This window comes from Batrachochytrium dendrobatidis (genome assembly GCF_000203795.2).
Source record: "Batrachochytrium dendrobatidis JAM81 unplaced genomic scaffold BATDEscaffold_6, whole genome shotgun sequence".
In the NCBI taxonomy this organism is placed as follows: domain Eukaryota; kingdom Fungi; phylum Chytridiomycota; class Chytridiomycetes; order Rhizophydiales; genus Batrachochytrium; species Batrachochytrium dendrobatidis.
The window spans coordinates 593,286-606,523 of NW_006281104.1; the positions used below are offsets into that span (position 1 = coordinate 593,286).

General features: G+C 40.9%; 5 protein-coding genes across 5 annotated transcripts; all 5 read right to left on the minus strand.

Moving 5' to 3' along the window:
* On the minus strand, positions 1–1,907 carry BATDEDRAFT_24960 (uncharacterized protein; the record flags this gene model as incomplete). Its single annotated transcript, XM_006678908.1, has 6 exons — positions 1–213; positions 319–677; positions 776–953; positions 1,154–1,255; positions 1,316–1,708; positions 1,815–1,907. 6 exons carry the CDS (start codon positions 1,905–1,907, stop codon positions 1–3), a joined length of 1,338 nt encoding a protein of 445 aa, XP_006678971.1.
* A 322-nt stretch (positions 1,908–2,229) lies between these two features.
* BATDEDRAFT_11307 (karyopherin alpha) lies at positions 2,230–4,738 on the minus strand (the record flags this gene model as incomplete). The annotated part of the gene is made up of 6 exons (XM_006678777.1): positions 2,230–3,102; positions 3,226–3,417; positions 3,540–3,671; positions 3,749–3,837; positions 4,002–4,104; positions 4,529–4,738. 6 exons carry the CDS (start codon positions 4,736–4,738, stop codon positions 2,230–2,232), a joined length of 1,599 nt encoding a protein of 532 aa, XP_006678840.1.
* Positions 4,739–4,887: 149 nt separating this feature from the next.
* BATDEDRAFT_19592 (uncharacterized protein) lies at positions 4,888–7,398 on the minus strand (the record flags this gene model as incomplete). The annotated part of the gene is made up of 8 exons (XM_006678848.1): positions 4,888–4,984; positions 5,075–5,409; positions 5,483–5,582; positions 5,646–5,738; positions 5,849–6,035; positions 6,128–6,252; positions 6,629–7,159; positions 7,291–7,398. The coding sequence occupies 8 exons, from the start codon at positions 7,396–7,398 to the stop codon at positions 4,907–4,909; spliced, it is 1,557 nt and encodes a 518-aa protein (XP_006678911.1). The 3' UTR covers positions 4,888–4,906.
* Positions 7,399–8,870: 1,472 nt separating this feature from the next.
* On the minus strand, positions 8,871–11,284 carry BATDEDRAFT_88799 (uncharacterized protein; the record flags this gene model as incomplete). Its single annotated transcript, XM_006679214.1, has 3 exons — positions 8,871–9,392; positions 9,471–9,671; positions 9,773–11,284. The coding sequence occupies 3 exons, from the start codon at positions 11,282–11,284 to the stop codon at positions 8,871–8,873; spliced, it is 2,235 nt and encodes a 744-aa protein (XP_006679277.1).
* A 246-nt stretch (positions 11,285–11,530) lies between these two features.
* BATDEDRAFT_36967 (uncharacterized protein) lies at positions 11,531–12,328 on the minus strand. The gene is made up of 2 exons (XM_006679077.1): positions 12,061–12,328; positions 11,531–11,969 (listed from the first exon to the last, which is right to left on the minus strand). Exons 1-2 carry the CDS (start codon positions 12,302–12,304, stop codon positions 11,608–11,610), a joined length of 606 nt encoding a protein of 201 aa, XP_006679140.1. The 5' UTR covers positions 12,305–12,328; the 3' UTR covers positions 11,531–11,607.
* Between the last annotated feature and the right edge of the window lie 910 nt (positions 12,329–13,238).

The following is a 13,238-nucleotide window of genomic DNA, read 5'->3' on the forward strand; positions in this document are numbered from 1 at the left end:
TTATTCGTGATATTGGATCACACCAAACTTGCCATTGACCATCCAGTTGGCATCTATTTCAGTTAGCTTCTCTGCTTGTCCCTCTACAAGTCCAACAATAGTATCACTTTTGCATGTTCTCAGTAAAACAAACGGAGCAATCTGAGTTTTGGCAAGCGGGCCTATTGCTTCCTCAAGAGTTGTCGTTGTTGGCCATGAAGCATCGTGTACCATCTGAGTACACATGGATCGTATAGTATCGAATGCAAGTCAGTATTCATAGCATCGATACTAGATAGTCTATGCAATAAAAGGCAATTGCCAAGCACTTTCATTTACCTTGCGATAGTTCAAATCTCCTTTGAAAAAAATAAACTTGGCATCGCTTAGTGTTTGCAACAGAACGCATGCCTTATCTGGCATCCTCCAAAACGGAAATGGCGTAGTCCAAAACGGATCTTGTTCAAGTATCCACCTCCCATTCTTCAACCACAGTCGCCAACGAGAGACAGCCTCCATTAAAATGGCACACCCATGTATTTCAGCTTGAGTTTGGCACACATCGAGAGTTTGGTGAAAATCAGAAATGGTAGTATCGCTCACAAACCATCCATACTGCTTGACTTGAAAGACAATTCGACAGTCAGTTGAAAGAGTCAAGTGATCTGCCATACAAAGATCCGCAAAAAGTTCAAATCCTGCATACATTCCAACATACAATGTACACGTATTTAAAGTTTAGAAACATTGATATTATGCATACAAGACTCGAATAATTTATAGACAACTGCAATACCAGCATTATCGAGTACAAACACGACGTCTCCCGTATGAACGGATTGGATCTTTCCAATGACACGATCAATGTCATTGACAATGATATTGTTACAAACAGCTGCCAACTGATTCTTTCCAGATACTTGCAATTTGTGAAGATCATCATGCTTAGCATGCACTAAAAGTGACAAATCAGTCTAAATGAACAGTATTGTGCAAACAGCAGTAAGACAGTGTCAATGAAAGCGGTATATACTATTCAGCAAACATGAATCTACCTGATTTCCCCACAAAGAAAACTGATTGTTGCCATGTCAAATTCATTCAATAAAAAATGTTGGCTTCATTGCATACTATCCATCATCATTGCAACATTTGAATTGTACTGACTATTTACCTGTATGAGCTCTCGCATTAGATCCGAGTCGATTCCATTCGTTTTGGTTCCCAAAGTAGTCGACAATTGCAGAATAGACTGGATCGATCCAATCAATGAAGTCTATTTGACATAAAGTTGAGAAATACAATCGAGTTTGAATTTACAAAAATATGCTCCAACCTGCTTGTCTTGTGCAAACACATCAAAATCCGTCCAGGCATTTCTTGCAGTAATAATCTGTCTTAATGCTCGATACATGTAACATTCGACAAAGAGCCAAGGAGCTTGAAACCAAGTGCATGCCAATGCATCACCAAGCTCTTCCATGGCAGCATTCCATACATTGGAATCTGCTGTTAGACTAGCAACAGCAGATTCAGTCCAATCGCTTGGTGAATGAGAAGAAATGGGTGTTAATGGGCGATCACGCACCATGTTGTACTTGAGCTCTGAGATATCAAACGTGATTTCTTTGAGTTGAGCAAGCTGATCAGGACTAAAATGTACAGTCTTGCCATCAAGTCCTTTATACTGCATGCGAGCAAACTGATCCAGAATCTTTGTAAGAATTACCTTTGAAAACAATGTGATGACCAGCAATGCATTACCAGTAACGAGTCAGAAATCAACTATTGAAAGTGGTTTGATCACACATTGCAATTGACTGCCATTGACTTACTGGCATACGGTCCTTGATAGTCAAGTATGCAAAGGAATCAGTGATGCTACCACACAGTAGTGGTGCATTGGGTTTCTCCAACTGTCGAGTCATTCAAGTTGGATAATATCAGCTAAACTAAAAAACCATTACTCCACTTTCACCGCCATAAACTCATTTTAAATCAAAATCATTCAACAGGCGTAGTCAATCAGTTTGTATTGCGCATAATGGATGAAGGGTTTGACAGTAGGAAGGGGATAAAGGAAGAGTCAGGTATGGTGGAGATCAGAGTAGAGGGAATAGTCCGTAGTAGAAGGAAGGGGTTGAAGGAAATCAGTTTAATAAGGACATGCCTAAACCAAGGTAATAAAGTTGGAAGAGAAGTTCGGAAGCCTGCACGCATAACAGTTAAAATAGCAGAGCAGATTACTTTTCAAAAGTTAAATCCACCTTGAGGAACATTTGCTTGAGCAGAGAATGCAAATGTACCGGTGTTCTGGTTAACTTCTGGTGCAACACCAGCACTCTCGTCATTCTCATCGTTGAAATATTTGTCAATAATAGAGTATGCTTTGCGATAGATTTCCGTGTTCTCGTGCATTTGCAGCTCGTGGATCTTTTCCATACCACCAGCCTCTTCAATGAAAAGAGCCATCTGGTTACCATTGTGTTGTTCTTGCTCGTCCATTTCACCCACTTTGAGAATGTTTTCAAGTCCGTCAAGCGCAACTTGAATAATCTTGTTATCAGGGCAGGTGAGCAAATCACACAAAGGTTTAATGCAACCCTGTTGCACAAGGTATCGAATTTGCTCAGGTTTGTTCAATCCACCAGATGTAGCATTAGAAATAGCCCAGCAGGCTTCTTTTTTAGTCTTGAAATCACCGCGTGCAAGAATGGAAATAAGATGAGGTACCAGGTTAGCCTCAATCACAGCTTGGATCTGATGGGTCGTTCCTGCGGTGATGTTGGAAATTGTCCAGCAAGCCTCTTTGCGAATACCATCTTTGGGGCTGGAAAGCAAAGCAAGCAACGAGTTAAGAGCGCCGCATTGAATAATAGTTTGAGTTTGCATGTCATCACCAGTAACAATGTTTCCAACAGAGCGCAAAGCGGGAGTTTGTACAGAGTACGATGGATGCAACAACAGTTCCACCAAACGACGACAAACACCAACTTCAATAACAGCTTGGATCTTTTCGTTAGACACCTCCGAAACATATGAGATGGCCCAGCACGCATCAGTTAGTACCTCCTCATCGTTCGAGTGGACCAGTTTGGCAAGAACAGGCAAACATGGACGAATCTAGTAGAATGCCAACAAGATTGAAAACGCATAGGATTTTTAAAACCAGAGAAACAATCAAATTGAATAAGCAAAAAATCATAGAATCTCATCAAAACGCATATCTGATAAAATTCAACATACAGTGTTCCAGTCAGGTTGAGGATTTTTTCCACGACAAAAGTTGGAGAGAGTCCATGTAGCGTTGCGTAGCATTGACAGTTTATAGTTTGAGTCGTTGAGAATTTCAAGAAGAGGACGAAGTGCACCAGCAGCAAGAACACGATCACGGCATTCGACACTGTCACCAGCAATATTACCAAGAGCCCAGACAGCCTACAGAGTCCATTAAGCAATTGAAAATAAACCAAATTTTAGTTGGTGTCATTAGTCGTGCCGCAAACTTTGTATAGCGCACCAATCTGACTCCAGTTTAAACATCACACTAATCAACTCACCTGTTCCTTGACATCAGGGGTTGGAGAGCGAAGCAAGTCCACAAAAATGGGAACTGCACCAGCATCAATCACAACTTTTGTCTGATTAGACGAGCCGGATGCAATATTGGTAAGTGCCCATGCCGCTTCAAACTATATAAACGTATATTGAAACAATGTAAGGAATCGTCTGAATTATAACAGAGACAATTGCTGATTAATTAGTTTACCTGAATCAAAGGATTTTCAGAACGTAGAAACTCGACAAAGCGAGGAATCACACCACAATTGATGACTTCTGCAATAGGAGGATTTTTTTCTGTATCCGGTAAAGCCAAGACAACAGCCAAGTTTAGTGTTGCGATTGGAAACAAGTGTAAATTAAATTTGTTAAACAAGTGAACCAAATAACAAGAAATTGTAGCCAGAGAGAAATCAAGGGAAATCATTAGCATATCGACCAAAAAATAAAACTGCGATTACCTTTGGAAAGTAATTTACGGAAACGAGAGGTAGCATTGTACTGATCCTCAACTTCAGACGACATAAGTCCAGCAACCATGGTAGTGAGTTGCTGATGCAGATCCTACAAACAACAGGTCGTAAATAATAAAGTCCGGACAAGATCGATAGATGCAACCAGCACAAGGTCGTTGACAAGAAACCCAAAAGACTATAGCATGGTTCAAATAAAGCATGATGTACTGTAAAGTAGTAGCAAGACCGATATAAAGCATTGCCCTCTTCAACAGCAGGAAGATACTCATTTGAAGAACAAGGGAGAATAGAGGTTCACAAGACATGGCAGGCAATAGACAAGCGACTGATAAAAAACTCAGACCCCATACAGCAAGAACAGATGTGATTCAGTGTAGCACTAATCCATAGCGAGACTAGCCTGGAAACACCACAATCTACACTGACAGCCTATCTGTGCACTCTTCCAACATCTTCAACCAACACAACATGATTAGCAAGTCAAATTCATCACACACCTGCTCATTGACGACCTGGTTGGTAGAAAACCCTTCGTCATCCGACTCGGACTGAGTGCCAGCAATCAGAGCCATATTACGACGCTTGGCAAACGATTCCTCACGCTTCTGTTTGCGCAGCTCTACAGTCATGTCTTCTCGACGACGACGGATCTCATCCTGTTTCATGGCACCTCTATTTTTAAAGGCAGCCATGCGGTTTTCGAATGGTTTTGAACGATCCATATGTGTATATAAGCAATGTGGTTCCAATTGAATTCCAGACAAGTTCAAAGTTGCAGTTTTCACTGGTGTTCAAGTCGCAAAATTTTCATTGAAATTTTCGATTTTCCAAACCACAAACCAGAACAAAGTGAAAACAAGTCACGGGAACAGACTTGCTAAAACAAAACTTTATTTCTTGCTGTTTCGTGCTGCCTGAATCAATGGAATAAGGCTACTTACATGCTCGGCCTTTTTCAAAAATGGATGCTATAGTACCATAAAGTTAGTGCCAAAACATATTTTATCAATCAGTCTAGATATCTACATAGATTAATTGCCCACTCAAAAAACACGTACTGCAAGCAATTCGTCCGTAGACCAACGCTTGTCCACTTCAACTTGTAATGACTTGTCAAGAAAATCTGCAAACTCAGGTCCAACACTATTGGGATCTTGCAATTTGGGTGTTCCATTGGTTGCAATCAGATATAGTGCTCGTAGTGGATTCTCGTTCAGGTATGGAGGCTCTCCTTCCAGCATCTCAATCGCCATAATACCCAGAGACCACACATCTACTTTAGGTCCATATTCCTTGCGTGTCACAACCTCTGGAGCCATCCAATAAGGCGTGCCTACCATAGTCGTTCGCTTTGCTTGGTCATCATTCAATTGTGCGCAAAATCCAAAATCGGCTAAAAATTCAATATGTTACAATAAGCATCAACTCCTATCGCTACTACAGTGCTAGTTTAATCCGATACATACTTAGTTTAACTTGCCCGTCCAGTCCCATTAAAATATTGTCGCTTTTGATATCACGATGGATAACTCCACCTAGGTGCAAATGTGAAAGACCTTCCAAAACCTGTTGTTGATAAATTAATTAGTTCAACTCAAAATAGCATGTACAATTTATCAAAATATTTACTTCTCGGCACACTGTGGCAATTTGCTCCTCTGTCATATAATTACTAGTCACTGAATCTGTCAGCGAGCCACCTTCCATATACTCCATAACAACCTAGAATAAAAACAATCGCCCATAATATAAAAGAATGCATTAGTTTTCAAGTATTAAACTAATACCAAATTCCGAGTAGTTCACTCAAAAATAGTAGTAATCCAGCATACCCATAAATCTCCCTTGTACAAAAAACTGTCAATAAAATTGACAATGTTTTTGTGTTGTGCTGCTTTCATTACAATAATCTCGTTAATAATCAAATCTTTTTTGGGCTGCTCTTCCAGATTCATTTGTTTAATCGCCATTGGAAGTCCTGTATCAACTTGCTTTGCAGTGTAAACGCCGCCCGATGCACTAAATTATTTAATTCGGTTCATATCAAAAAATATGGGATTGAGTTAAAAATAGTCTTTTAAAAATCACTGAGCAACATATAGCAATCTTACCCCTGACCAATCTTGATCAGATTTCTATAAAGTCTCGTAGGGTCGGCTGGATTACAAATGGCTTGAAGTCTTCCAATCACATCCTGTGTTGTTGTTGGTTTAGCACGCTGGCGAGGTACTGGAGCCTTTGCCGTACCAGGAACGGGCAAAGTAGATGCTGCACCATCTGTATTTGATGATCCAGATGTGCTGGGTTTAGTCGGAGTCCCTGATCCTGTAACTAAAAGTCCTGCTGGTTTAGGTGGTGCTATCGGCTCAATGTTTGGTTTGGGTGGTAGTGCTGCTTTTTGTGCAAATGTAGATGCTGTAGCACCTGCAGTGTTGGGTCCTTTGGATAAAAGTGTAGCACATTACAGAATGATACATTAGCGTCACCTCCTTATAATGGTATTCAAACGACTGCATAATACAATACATTATATTCCAAAAATTACCTAAAGGCTCTATCGGTCGAATGTCTGTCGAATAAACACTTAGAGTATGTGCTGGTCGCGCCGGAACAGGTGGTCGTGCATTAGGCTTTGGTAAAGTTTGAGTTGATGGTACAATTGGTCGAGTAGCTCCTTGTACTACAGAAGAGTACGTGGAAGAGTTGGCTGGTGCAGATTGAGCAGAAGAAAGCGGACTCGATACTACTGAATTTGTAGATGGTACTCCAGCAACGCTGCCAATCACAGGCTTAGGGCCAATAATTCCTCCAGTAGAAGCCTTGCGTGGAGGCTTTGCTGGACTGACAGGCCGCTTTGGTAAAGGAGGGCTATTGCGTGGACTGATGTGTGGAGATAGGTGAGGACTACGTTGAGGCAGCTTAGTATTTCCAGTTGCTATCGCGGTTGTTGGAGATGCAATGTCTGGCTGAAGTTGACTGGCATATGCATTTGTGAATTTCGAAAATGCATAATCCGATTCATCCTGCTGCTGACTTTCAGAATAAAACCCAATGACATCCAATATAGCCTGTGGATTGTTTGCCTGATCTTGCTTGGAAATTCCCGACTCTTGAAGCATGTTTACCCATTCCTTTGGCAGGCCCTAATATATTTATATTAGTTTAAAATCAAAAACACAAGTATCGCACAACACTGAAAAAATCATCAAAAGCAGATCTGAACCAAAGTATTCAAACTAGTCTTTGTCATGTCTGAAAATTAGCCTCAACTTACCGTAAACTCTCCAGTATCGTGATTGTAGCCAACATGCGTGATATGAACGGGATTAAATGGCGTAGAAATCGCTGGCCGTACCCCACCGGGAGTCTCATTAGCAAACATTCCTACATGCATGCAAATCACCAGTATTCGACAAAGTCATAAGTCAACAGTATTCAATAAAGTCGTAAACAGATACAACAGCAGATTTGAAAAACATGATTTTTAAATAAAGTTTAAGCACTTACCATGCATTGACGAAACAAAATTGTTAAGCAATCCCTTTACACCATGTGCTTTGACGGCAGCCTCTCTCTCAGCAGCAGTCATGCCAGTAGCAGATCCCTCCTCATTAGAAGTAACGGTCGAACCCAAAGCAGCCACTCCGCTATTGGCCTGAATTTCTCTGGTGCTCGTAGCAGGAGTGTATTTTGTGGCAGATGCCAATATCGGCACATCTGGAGCGGGTACTGATGGTGGTTTAGGCTTTCGCAGTGGCATGGCACGAATTCGTGGATCAGATGTAATTGGATTGGAATCTTTTGTAGATGCGTCTTGAGAGTTATCCACTGCCAAAGAGTACCCAGGGGTAGCAGTAACAGCAGACTCGTTGCTAGAGGGTTCTGTCTGAACAAAGGCTTTAGCCGAAGTATTTTTCAACTCGTTTGGACGTGGCGGCACAATCGGCTTCTGGTTGGGTTTTGAAGATCCTCCATTGCGATGTGGAAGCTTTGGACTGAATTTAAGATTGATGATTCATCCAGTGAAGCCATTCAACATACAAGTTGAATCGATGGTGATAAATAACCCATCATTCCCACCACATAAATACAAAAAAGCCGTCAGTATATGAATATATTGTAGTCATACGTTGTAGTTTCAAGGGATATTACTGAAGATGGGATTAATAGTATCGAGGCACGAGTCGTTGCAAGTTCATTCCTCAATTCAAGGTAAAATAACTGGTAGGCATTCAAGAGTGAAACCACGCTCATCAACTCCATCAAACTATTGCTCTACTACTGATATGCGCACCATATTCCACTAGCAGTCTTGCCGAAAGTAGCAAGATATGCAGATAGAATGCTCATCTATGGCAACACTATATATGATACTTGAAACATTATAGCCAACATCTAGCATGCCTCAACCGCCTATATTCTGTCAATAAGTTTGTGTAGCAACTCACCTAGCTACTTGCGGTTGGCCACTGCTCATAGTAGCAAATGCGTAAAGTTGATGTCAATTGCGAGGCTTTCAAGACACCAATATTCGCATACTTGTCACGTGGGGCTACTTTGAACTGCTCAATGGCATTGCTGGATTCTTTCTAAACATTATTGTACAAGCCAATGACATTTATTTGGAATCACAAACTATCGTGTCAGATCTAGCATAACAGCACTACAGTCATTGCAGTCATTGCAATCCTCGCAGTCCTTGTACCAGTAAAAGTTGTAAATATTAAAATAATTCTAGTTTATTCACCTGATTAAATGTTGGAAATTGCATATTGAGAGCAACTTTTAGGTGAATGGCATCAAAAAATAAAAACCATGATCGTCGTAAAACATCTCAATATGAAAAGGCACGCATCAAGTGCAAAGTTCCTTGATAATGACGCCCTCGACCGATTCTGCAAGAATAGATACCATCTGCTCCATCAGAACAAACCCATATGAACGGGCAGTTTTTACATCCTGTTCAAATACCACATCATCAAAATTCTCATCCGACTCCGATTCGGCCTTCATTGGTTTGGATTTGGGAAGACTTGAATTATCGAGTAGCTCTGTTCGATCTTCAGATTCAATAACATAATAACCAAGGTAGGCTGCAAAACCACGTTTGACATTTGCCATGGAATCTTCATTAGCAACTGCGCGATCAGGAAGATCCTGATTAAGCAGTTTGAACTCGTCAAAATGTCCTGACACAGTGCAGATTTGAAGCAACGTGACAAAAGTGGGATCAGATATCAAGTAGTTGGGATGGTGAGATGATCGGATGGAGTGTGGTGTTGAATGGTGAACTGCTGTTGAATTGGCTATATCTTGCACAGCATGCGCATCTTCTACAGCACAAAGATGTTTGGAAAGACTATAAATACTGAAAATCTATAAAAATTTGCAAATCATACTTGATAAGCAATTTGATTTAAAAGACATCTAGTCAAATTCCTGATTAAAATATACCCTATTAAAAACGGCATTCCACTCTGGCGCACGAGCATGCAGATCAACCGTCTCCCAGCACTGTTGTATAATAATCTTTAGTAGTTTTTCAGTAATTGGAAAATACTCTAAAGTGCATTGTGACTCGATATCCTTGAAAATTCTATCCAGGTGTCTTAAACGTATGGGTTGATTTTTCATCTCTATGACTAATTGAACAAGCTACACATTAAAAAGATGAGCAAGCCCATACAGTTTGAAATTAATGCCAATCTAAAAGTAAATTGTCAATCACAACCAGCAATAAGACAAAACTGACGCACCTCTAGTAAAAATCCCTCGTCAAATTGATAAGGATGAGAATCATGTCGACTACTGGATTTACGATATAATGCCCATGCTCTTGCTTCCCATATATCACGCGTGTCTGTATTGCTACTCTCGCAAAATGCATCGCGACACACACCCATGACTGTAGCAAATACATAGCGATCACTCATTACAGACGTCTCAAATATATACCATGCATAATCATACTCATTGTATGATCTTGCAACAACAAGAATATCCGCCAGCAGTCCTAGTGCGTTTTCCTTTACCGTCAGCAATTCCAGATCCAACTCACTATCGTTGTTCCAGTTAGGAACATCAAGCACACGGACATACCACCGCCATACTTCTTCAAATTTAAGCCGTAAGCGAGTCCAGCGTAGCAATTTGGCTCGATTATCAGGAGAAAGTGCACGACCGTCTGAAGTGTACAGATTGCCTTCTGCCATGGCCGTGATAATACTTGACACCTCTTGTTCAATCTTTTTTGGACTAACGTATGATTTAGATAAAAAGTGCTGTACGCTAGCCGAGATACGGTTTTCGCTTGCAATGACCATGACTGGACGCTTAAGAAGACTACTTGCCAACGACCAGGAATAGCACGCATCGGTCCATTGATCCTTTTGGAGTCTACTAAGAATGCGGAAAATGGCCTTGGTAAAGTATCTACTAAACCGAAGATGGTCAGCAACAGCATAAATCAGTTTGGGATCAATGATAATATCGTGACTGATAATGTACTCGAAGAGATCGTGTGCAATTGCAGCCAAGTGCTCCATCATTTCAGAAAATTGTTGGTGCTGAGCCTGTTGACGTGCTGCTGAGTGAAGTGCCAAAATGTTTTCAAGTAAACCACAATAGAGTCCCGAAATGATTGTTCTGTGCTCATTTAGATGTTTTGAGGCGGCAATACGCGGTAGGCGACATAACAAAGCATCTGCCTCGTCAAGTTCTAGACGAAGGAGCGCATTAGCTAGTTTTTCAACTGCACCTAGATTGATGGTTCTTAAAAAATTTCCTTTTATATCAAGCTCAGATGAGAAATTCAAAGCCGTCATGCCTCTATGTATTAATGTCAAATCTTGATGCGGCGGTTGTTTTTCATAAGATGCAGCTGAAAATAGTGGATGTTGGGATAAAGCTTGAGACTTGACTGTTGTACTTGAATGGTCAAGACCGTGAGAATCGGCCTTTGCTACATCGATATCTTTTTTGAATGAATATTGGCTATTCCATTGTGCTTTGGGGTGCTTTAGGTGCTCAGTATATGTCGATGGTCGAGGGGTTGGATCAGCAGAAGCAGTCATAAGCGTTACTGTCGAGTCCATTTGTTCTTCGTCAGATTTAGCAGTGATGGGTTTGAGAGGATGACTGCTGCTAGCATTTAAACTATCCAAACTATCCAAGCTGTCCGTACGGCCATATCGGTCTCTTCCAGACTTTTTCTCATCAGTAGACATGGACAGAATATGCCTTTGAAGTTGTGGAATCATGGTTGCCATTGTCTGGTAGTATTGCGTGTACGTGTACAATTTTTAGGTGTATAAAGCGCAGATGCCGCGTTAAAAAGTAGATTTTTCCCAACGGCTCTGGCGCGAGTTTATTTGAAAAAACAGTATATTTATGCTTGAAGATGACAAGTAGTTTAAAACGACTAGCAACACCAGAGAAACGTATCATTATCGTGATATACCAACTACGACCTGAACACTTTCAACTTGGCATTTCAAAAAAGTCAAACATCAATTCAGGAAAAATCAAGTTTATTGAAACAAACCGCTTAAAGATATAACTGCAAAAGCTGATATTGATAGCAAAGTGATTACTATTGGCGATGCTGTTCAAAATGGAGCTGCCCCTGATTTTGGTCTGGCTGCAAAGGCATCGAGTGCTGAGAAGGGTTGAATGGCTGAAAGTATGGAGGCTGATCAAAAGCACCTGCCATGGAATAATGGGAAGAAAATGCTCCGTGGGGAAGAGGTGTTTGATTGTGATTAAAAGAATCAAATCGATGATTGAATCCCGGTTGCACTTGTTCATTCAAGTGAAAAGGTGTTGAATGCATCAAAGATGGGGGAGGATTTCTTGAAAATCCAGAAGGTTGATTATACATGGGATGCGAAAGCATATCAAAGGATTGCTGGGGAGGCGGTGGGGCAAGATAAGGAGGAAAGGCTTGATGACGATCTAAGGTTTAAAATGGATTAGCTTACATTTTAATACAACAAATGGATGTTGGAATATTCAAATTGATCACAATACACAAAAACGATCTCACCGAAAAAGGAACCATTTAACCCTCCGCGAGCAGATTCCTGATTAACGAAAAGATCTGGCCTTATTGTATTTGAAGAAAAGACCGCATCAGTATTGGCCTGGTCGTGATTTAGGGGGATATGATTACCAGCAAGTTCAGAAGAAAATTGTGACAAGTGTTGCTGGGAAGGGGGCAAAATGTTTTGGTTGGGTTGTTGGTGTGAAAAAGGAGGCTGGACAGTTAAAGGATCGGCACTATTGAACATGAACGAGTTTTGACTTTCTTGAAATATAGGAAGTGCTGGATTTGCAGTCTAAGCTTGCCAAAATGTAAACAATAGTCAATATATCAAGTTGAACAGTATACACTATGAGTACAATCTACTCTGTAATGGTTACTACACAAGTATCATCCAACTAATTACCTGCGACAGTGAAGCGGCAGTCAGGGTAGCAATAATACGCTCCATGCTCTTCTTGTCTTCTTCTTGGGTTGATTTGCGCCAGTTTTTGCGAGAAACACGGACTCCCATGCGCTCCAGTACCTCTTCCTCTGAAAGTGCAACGGAAAAGGGCATCGAGTTTGAGGTCTGTTGACCCGTTGGAGCAGAGTTCCATTGAGTAGCTGCCAAAGATAGCGTACTTGATGGTGATTCATTTGGATACTCGTTTAATCTTAAATTAGAAGCATCAGTCAGTGGTGATTCCAAAGTTGATCTAGATGGTTTGAAATTGTTGTTTTGTCCTGCAAGAATTGCCCGCATCGCTTCTTCTTCTGAAATTATATGTGGTAAGTCTTGAGAGGACATGTACGGATATTCAGGTATACTAGGCTGTGGAAGAGCAACATGCTGCAATCCAGATAAACCGGATGATTGAGATATAGACGAAGATGACGAGGACAAAGGTTCTTCATCAAAAAGACGTTCAAATCTAGACCGTCTTTTTGTCGTGATATGGGGTCTTGCAGTTTGATCTTCAGAGTACAGCATGCGAGCAGCATCAGAAGCAAGGTCAGACTGCAGTCTCATTGTAGGATCTTTAGGAGAGGAATTAGAGTTCATGAAACAAAGCGATGATACAGATGTATCCAAGTGTGCACCGCCTGCATAAGAAACGGGCCCGTTAGATTTTGAGTTCAATGGCTTGATATTATTCATTCTACTAGTAGCAGTGGTATTGTTATTAGCGTTGATATTA

Bases quoted from the DNA above. Each gene is read 5' to 3' on its own strand.
- BATDEDRAFT_36967 (XM_006679077.1), bottom strand. From the start codon at position 12,304: ATGTTCAATAGTGCCGATCCTTTAACTGTCCAGCCTCCTTTTTCACAC. The intron at 11,970-12,060 runs GTGAGATCGTTT...TTTAAACCTTAG, and splicing joins GTTAAATGGTTCCTTTTTCG to ATCGTCATCAAGCCTTTCCT.